The sequence below is a fragment of the Sinocyclocheilus anshuiensis genome, unplaced genomic scaffold (assembly GCF_001515605.1).
Source record: "Sinocyclocheilus anshuiensis isolate Anshui unplaced genomic scaffold, SAMN03320099.WGS_v1.1 scaffold1764, whole genome shotgun sequence".
In the NCBI taxonomy this organism is placed as follows: domain Eukaryota; kingdom Metazoa; phylum Chordata; class Actinopteri; order Cypriniformes; family Cyprinidae; genus Sinocyclocheilus; species Sinocyclocheilus anshuiensis.
The window spans coordinates 140413-148684 of record NW_015557159.1 but is presented as its reverse complement, the minus strand read 5'-3'; the positions used below and the strand labels follow the sequence as shown (position 1 = coordinate 148684).

Below are 8272 nucleotides of genomic sequence, written 5' to 3'. Positions count from 1 at the left end.
AATGTGTATATATTTTGATACATTCGATTCTTAGCGTTTTAAATCGATTACTGTCCGAAATCGACGATTCACGATTCAAAAATCCATGTTTCAAGATTGATGCATATGCATCTTCAGGGTTTGTAATCGATGCATCGAGAAAATGAGTGAATCGTTACACCTAGGGCTGCATGATAAATCGAAATGGAATCGAGATCGTGATTCGACAGAAGCTGCGATTGTCATGCGTATCTTTCAGTGAAGCACGGTTCTGTGATCAGCAGTAAACCGGCATTACTATCAAAATGCGCATGACAATCGCATTCGATTAATCGTGCAGCCCTAGTTACACCCCTAATATCTAACAATCCACGAAACATATCTAACCATCCACGAATCATATCTAACCATCCACAAATCATATCTAACCACCCATGAATCATATCTAACCACCCCTGAATCATATTTAACCATCCACCAATCATAGCTAACCATCCACGAATCTTATGAATCATACCTTACCATCCACAAATCTAATCTAACCATCCATGAAGCATATCTAACATCCATATATCATATCTCACCAGCCATTCATCATCATATCCAACCACCCACAAATCATATCTGACTATCCATGAATCATATAATCTAATCCACAAATCATACCTAACCATCCATGAACCATATCTAACAATCCACAAATCATATCTGACCATCCACAAATCTTATCTAACCATCCACGAATCTTATCTAACATCGATGAACCATATCTAACCATCCATGAATCATATCTAACATCCATATATCATGTCATTCAACCAGCCATTCATCATCATATCCAACCACCCACGAATCATATCTACACATCCATGAAATATTTTCTGATTCATTCATCATACCTAATCACCCATGACTCATATGTAACCCTCCATATTTCATAATTTACCATCCATTCATTATCACATCTAACCACCTACAAATCATATTTAACCACCCATAAATCATATCGATCAACCCAATCATATCGAACCAATCATATTTTACCATTCATTCTTCATCATATCTAACCACCCATTAAATATCTCTATCATAAACCAAAATCATCCTTCATTTCTAATCAACCATCAATCATACTTATCAATGCATTCATCACATCTAACCATCTATATATCATGTCTAACCCTCATCTAACCATCAAATCTAATCTTCCATCATTTCTTACCATGCATTAATCATATCTAACCACCCATCAATTATTTCTAACCATCCATCCTCTTTCTCTCAGGTCTCATGTTTATACCTGTAGCTGCGGACAAGTTTGTCAGCGTGAGGTTCGAGCAGCAGCGAACGCAGGACGTTTTCTACACAGGCTGTAACGTATTTCTCTGGGATGCCCCTCAGTCTGGCATACATGCTCAGGGTTTCCCGCCCTGTCATGTGATCTAGCAGCGCATCAAACTGGGGACAGTAGCCAATTCTCTGCTGCACCTGAAGTGAAGTCATATTTAATACTGTTAATCCATTCACTTACATCAAATCTAAATATCTCTCATCTCTAAAAATTAATTAACTAATAAAGTTTGACCTTGACCCTAATTTCCAGTGTTAGGGAACTATTTTATATGAAATGGCAATGAGATAACAAAATGCTCAACCTTTTTCACATCTCGGAGGATGCTGTAGCCGTCAATAAAGGCATCTCCTGAAGTTATGCTTTCATCACCCGTCAACATTTTGAATGTCGTAGTCTTCCCTGCTCCATTAAATCCCAGTAAACCAAAGCACTCGCCCTTCCCAACGGCCAAAGACAAACGGTCCACCGCTAACAACGACTGCCCACCTGAATATACCTAGAGAAATACAACCACAGATTAAAAAAGGGTAAAAACAATAAACTAAACACCAAACAATTTTGTCTGGTAACAAATTTGTTTGGTAAAATACTATGACCAAATTTACATGGTATTTTCAGGGCATTGTGGCAATGAAATGCAAAACATGTGCTAAGAGACTATATATCACTTCCTGTTTAGCATATTTGCCAGTAACTCAGGTATTTCTGGAGAACGTTGTTGCATACCAATATCCCATTTAGTGGTTTCTGTTTGGCTTCCTTCCTAAACAATGTCCACAAAATAGCAGAAAGCCATAGAAATGACCAGTTATAAAAAGGAGCGTGACCTTAGGCCAAATTATTCCAAAGCATGATTTTCTGCATGTTTTATGCACTTTGGCCAACAGATGGCACCACCCAACTGGTTTTGTATACTCAGGGCACTGTGGCAATGATACAGTGGAACTTGCATGTCAATGCATTAAAGCATTCCAAAATACTTTTTCACAGAATATAAGTGGAAACTGAAACTTTGAGGTAATCACATTAACATACTGTAGTTTGGAGTCAAATAATACAATGTGAACTTCATACCTTGCTGAGCTCCTGTAGGATAAGTGGGCTGCCCACCATGGACTCAACCACTGGCTGGCACTCCAAAACTCTTTTTCTCTCCTCCGCAACATCTCTGTCCTCAGGTTGAAGAGCTTCTTCTGCCAACAGCAAAATCTGACAAAAAAAACACACACCCACAGCTGTGATTGTTAGCATCCAAACCAATAAAACAGCAGCACCATATCCTGCCTTTTCATTCCTCTCCCACCTTCTTGTGTCTCCTGCAGAGGTTGAGCAGCACATGGATGCACCGGAGCTCAATGAAGAAAAGCAGGGCGATGAAGACGACACCCTGCAGGAACATGGCCACCAGGAAGCGACCCACTCCAGGCTCATCCATGGAAAAGTAGTTTACTTGATACGTGATGTCTGCAGATGACCAGCAAAAATGCCAATGAGAATGACAACACAGTCCACATTAAGTGCGCCACATGATGCTAAACGCTCATGCTTGCACTGCTAGTTGCTTTTCAATGACGTCAGTCAATATTCAGAAGATTTACCAGCTAGCGGTGCTGGTCTTATAGCTCCATCGAGACACTAAACACAACGAATGATTTAATCATATTATACACACACAGGCTAACATATTACAGAAAAACAAAAATTCAATATCCAGGGCTTCACATTTGCATAGGCGAAGTGCCAGCACAATGCCAGAAACGGCACTGATCAGAACTGACCTAGCATGAGCTTATGAGTTTCAGTTCAGGTGGTTTTTCAGGGTGATTATCAGTCACTCACTGTAGTACTTGCAAATGTACTCGGCCAAGACACTGGAGGTGCAGAAAGTGATGATCTCGTAGTTCTGATAGAACTCGCTGAAGGACATGCCCAAGCAGTAATTCGGGAAGATCAGGAAGACCTTATCCAGGAGGTGAGACAGGTCTACCAGCTTGAGCTCTGAGGGAAGACAACCACAAGAACGCAAAGTGTTTGAACAGACATTCTAGCAAGAATTGAAATGCAAGTGCGGACGTGCGTGTCTCACCAGGTATGGTCATGATGGTGACCGCGAGGAAGGTGGCTGTGCCGCTGAGGATGTTGAAGATAGTGAGGCGCGTGTAAGCGGTGGCGGCCGAGGAGAACATGAAGCTGAGCAGGTACATGAGGGGAATCACCGCCCAGCCATACAGAAGCAGCAACAGCAGAACATCCACCAGGTGGTTTTCAGCCACAAATGCTTTCACTGAAAACACCTGGAAGACCACCTAGAAATAACAAATCAGCCTCATATATCCAGGTTTTCCAAATGCCAGGTGTCGAGGGAATTAATTTAAATCACTGTACATCTTGAGTTTTAGCTTATTTCAAAGCATACTTTGTATTATTTTAAAGCAGTGGTTCTCAAATTTTTTACAGCGGCGTACCCCCTGGGGTAGAGGTCTTTTTTTAGTCCCGCTCCCGCAAGGTTCTATTCCGCACCCACCCCCTCCCGCTATATATTCACTCTCAGCCTCATATATCCAGGTTTTCCAAATGCCAGGTGTCGAGGGAATTAATTTAAATCACTGTACATCTTGAGTTTTAGCTTATTTCAAAGCATACTTTGTATTATTTTAAAGCAGTGGTTCTCAAATTTTTTACAGCGGCGTACCCCCTGGGTAGAGGTCTTTTTTTAGTCCCGCTCCCGCAAGGTTCTATTCCGCACCCACCCCCTCCCGCTATATATTCGGCTGACAAATAAAAGTGTAGTCTGCACAAAATTGTATGTTATTTTATTCGTCTTGTCAAGTCTTGAATTTATTGACTTTGACTTGAATTTATATGAATTATCTTAAGACACAAAATTTGTTTAATATTTTATGCAACACAGTAGAAAAAAAAAAAGTGTCAGAGAAAATAAAAATTGTATTTCTTATTTTTATTTGTCTTGTCAGGATACAATTCATATAACATTTACAACACAATAGGAAAAAGTGTCGCAGAGAGAAAAAAAATGTAGGTTGTACAAAAATAGCCTATTAGCTATTTTTATTCGTCTTGTCAAAATACAAAATTCGTTTGACATTTTTCTGTTAACACAGTATAAGTGTCGCAGAGAAAAATAAATAAATACAATATCTGTCATTTAAAATTATAGGCTAAGAAAAATATAAACAAAACCGAGTTGAACGTCCTTCAAGGACAGCGCATCCACACTTTGCTCCATCCTTATTCTGCTCAGTCAGAACCTGTCCTGGAGTACCCCCAGCCCTGCACATTTTGTATGTTTCCTTCATCTGTCACACCTGATTCAACTCATCAGCTCATTAGTGGAGACTGCAAGACCTGAAGTGGGTGTGTCAGATATAGGGAGACATACAAAATGTGCAGTGCTGGGGGTACTTCATGGAGAGGTTTGAGAACCCCTGCCTTAGGCTATGATTTTTGATGATTTTCGTCAGACACACAGAAACTCAAGGGTCTTCACTACAACCTGTCAAAATAAAAGTTCAGTTTAACTCATCGACAACCTGCCTGTTCTGTTTGATGGCCGTATATTTAGGCTACCACCGGTACAGCCTGCTCTGAGCATCGTTATGCACATGCTGCACACAAACTCCGCAAATAAAACGCGTGATGCAGAAGGCATGCGCACAGCACGTGCATAACAGTCCGAGTGCAGGCTGTACCGGTGGTCAATAAGAATAAATCGCAGATATGCTGTTCTGAATGGACGTCGGGAATGGGATATTGTTAGACCGCCCGCTCCCGTCAATCAATATTGTAATGCATTACTTTTAAAAGTAACTTTCCCCAACACTGAACATAATATATGCGTGTGTACTGTGTATATTTATTATGTACAAATAAATACAAACACATGCATGTATATATTTAAGAAAAATATGTTACGTTTATATAATAAATATATTTTTATATAATATAAATTATGTGAATATAAATATGTACATGTAAATACATGTCAATATTTTCAAAACATATACTGTTTGTGTGTGCTTTTATATATAAATAATAAATATACACAGTACACACACATACACGGAACAAAATTATAAACGCGTCACTTTTGTTTTTGCCCCCATTTTTCATGAGCTGAACTCAAAGAAAATGGGGGCAAAAACAAAAGTGTTGCGTTTATAATTTTGTTCAATGTATATTATGTAAACAAAAACTTTTATTTTGGAATGCGATTAATCGCGATTAATCGTTTGACAGCACTAATTTTAAGGCATTTTGCAGCACCCTTGCCTCCAGATTAAGAACCACTTACAGAACCTAGACAGTACATTCATACTGACCAGCATGAGCAGGCAGGGCAACAGGAAGTTGATGAGGTCCCACAGCAGGGCAGAGAACCAGAAGTTGGACAGGTAGACACCGCTGACCTGCTGCACATGTTTGGACTTCACCGACCGCTCAGAGACGAGGAGCAGGGCGAAGGTGCTGGCTAATGATGCCATGCCGTACATGAGGTTTATAGCGATGGCGAAGCCTGTCTGACCCCTGCAGAGACAAAAATGAGGATGAAAGACCATCTAAACGACTAGGTGTCTCAAGTGAACTTCACTTAGGGTTCTTGGTTTGTTCTGATACCTTAGGCCAGTGGTTCTCAAACCTGTCCTGGAGTACCCCCAGCCCTGCACATTTTGTATGTCTCCCTCATCTGTCACACCTGATTCAACTCATCAGCTCATTAGTGGAGACTGCAAGACCTGAAGTGGGTGTGTCAGATATAGGGAGACATACAAAATGTGCAGTGCTGGGGTTACTACATGGATAGGTTTGAGAGCCCCTGCCTTAGGCTATGATTTTTGATGATTTTCGTCAGACACACAGAAACTCAAAGGTCTTCACTACAACCTGTCAAAATAAAAGTTCAGTTTAACTTAAAGAAACTATGACAGAAAATGTTTACTTCTCAAAACAATATATTAAAACATTAAGGAATAACATACAATATCACATTGTTTTTGCCCATATTTTAATTTAAACAGTAAACCTCTGTTGTGCAGCACTTTGCCAAAAATAAAACAGTTCATAAAATGTTAATTTGATTACATTTTAAAAGATTAATTCAATTGTTCTAGTTTTATATTGACATTTAGCACCATCGAGAAACTTTCCTGATCCCGCCCCCCTCTCTCTCTCCCACTTTGCTTCCTGTCATCATATTGTCCTATCATGCTAATGCTAAAAATAAATCTAAAAAAAAAAAGTTTAAGTTTTATGAATTAATTAGATTACCACCATTTTTATAATAAATTTGTATTAAACCATAAATAAACAATCTAGGAAAATTTTAAAAGAATTTCTGAAAATAAATATAGTAAATAAATAAATGTTTTTTTATCTTGTTTTGTTGTTACATTAGAGTTAAAAGTTTTTACTCAATAAATCAGAAAAAAAACTATCAAATGACATTAACAAACCCATCTGTAAAAACCTTCTAAATATAGAAAGATAAATATAGATTTAGTGTATTTAAGTCCTCTGAAGTAGAGATATGTATTGTAAATAAAATGTACAGATGCAAACAGATGAAATGTAATAAAAAATAAACACTTGATGTTTTCTTTCCACTAGTATGGCATGTTTAGGAGGCAAAATAGCTCAAAATCACAAAATTGACCAGTGCCTGAAAAAAGCAAAGGTTTTGCCTGTAGTGTCTTATCTTAAAATGAAAACACAGAATTTTGGAAAACATTCAATCAAATTTCATAGGCCCTACTTGTCAAGCGCCACTAAATACTCCCAAAGAGGATACGTACTCAGAAAGCTGGCTCTGGGCCGTCTCAGACATGTTGCGGGGCATGGGGTAATTTCCAGTCTGGATGGAGGCGTCGGGTCCGGCCAGTAGCTTGTAGAGAGCGTTGTCAACCAGCATGAGTGCCGTAGCGGGGGTGTGATAGCCCTGGTTGTTGAAGTAGCCGATGACCTCCGTGTTCTTCCTGGATCGGCCCCTGAAAGTCGCGCCCACCACGCAGTGCTCATTGAAAGCCCCGCCCTCCCTCATGGCATTATATAGCACGTACTCCGACAAATCTGATAGGAAAAACGACAGGTTAGGATGTTGCTGAGGCAGCTTCCGTTTATTTATTCATTCGGTTATTTCTTACCTGTTATATTAGTGGCAGGAATGGCATTCTGGGAAGGCAGCTGTGCAGCATAGATCTCAGCCAGAGCTGTAGCCAGCGGCCCAGCACTGACGTCTACAGCCACGGGTACGTGAGTAGGGCCATATTGTTTTAGCGCCAGACGTAGCTGGGGCGTGATTTGGCTTCCAGGGAGGGCGCGGGCTACTACGAGGGCCAACACAGTGAAAATGAGCGGCACCAGAAACTGAGCCACCATCACTTTCCAGTTGCGCCAGCTGTAGAGCGCCCTCTTCAGGAACATAGCGTAGAACTGCTGCATATAGAGCCTGGCCTGAGGATAAACACATGCAGAAAGTAATGAAGGATAAAAACAAATAATCTATCTAAAAAAATGTCAAATACATCATTTATTTCTGTTTCAAATAAATGCTGTTTTTTGGAGTTTTCTATTAAAAGAATCCTCAAAAAAATGAATGTATCACGGTTTCCACAAAAATACGAAGCAGCACAACTGCTTTCAACATTGATAATAATCAGAAATGTTTCTTGAGCAGCAAATCAGCATATTAGAATGGTTTCTGAAGGATCATGTGACACTGAAGACTGGAGTAATGATGCTGAAAATTCAGTTTTGATCACAGGAATAAATTACATTTGACAATATATTCAAATAGTAAACAGTTATTTTAATTGTAATAATATTTCACAATATTACTGTTTTTACTGTATTTTTTATCAAATAAATGCAGCCTTGGTGAGCATTAGACTTTCAAAAAAAAAAAGATAAAAATTAAAAATAAAA

The 8272-nt window shown here is 39.3% G+C and overlaps 1 protein-coding gene across 1 annotated transcript in view; it reads right to left on the bottom strand.

Annotated features, from left to right (window-relative positions):
* LOC107678264 (ATP-binding cassette sub-family A member 3-like) overlaps nt 1-8272 on the bottom strand; it is a 62649-nt gene that overhangs the window by 4799 nt on the left and 49578 nt on the right. Inside the window, exons 16-24 of the mRNA XM_016473472.1 lie at nt 7492-7801; nt 7144-7417; nt 5674-5878; nt 3420-3639; nt 3173-3331; nt 2637-2797; nt 2408-2542; nt 1635-1829; nt 1280-1467 (exon numbers count right to left, since the gene is read on the bottom strand). Of these exons, the coding sequence (XP_016328958.1) occupies nt 1280-1467; nt 1635-1829; nt 2408-2542; nt 2637-2797; nt 3173-3331; nt 3420-3639; nt 5674-5878; nt 7144-7417; nt 7492-7801 (1847 nt within the window). The remainder of the gene's footprint in view (nt 1-1279; nt 1468-1634; nt 1830-2407; nt 2543-2636; nt 2798-3172; nt 3332-3419; nt 3640-5673; nt 5879-7143; nt 7418-7491; nt 7802-8272) is intronic.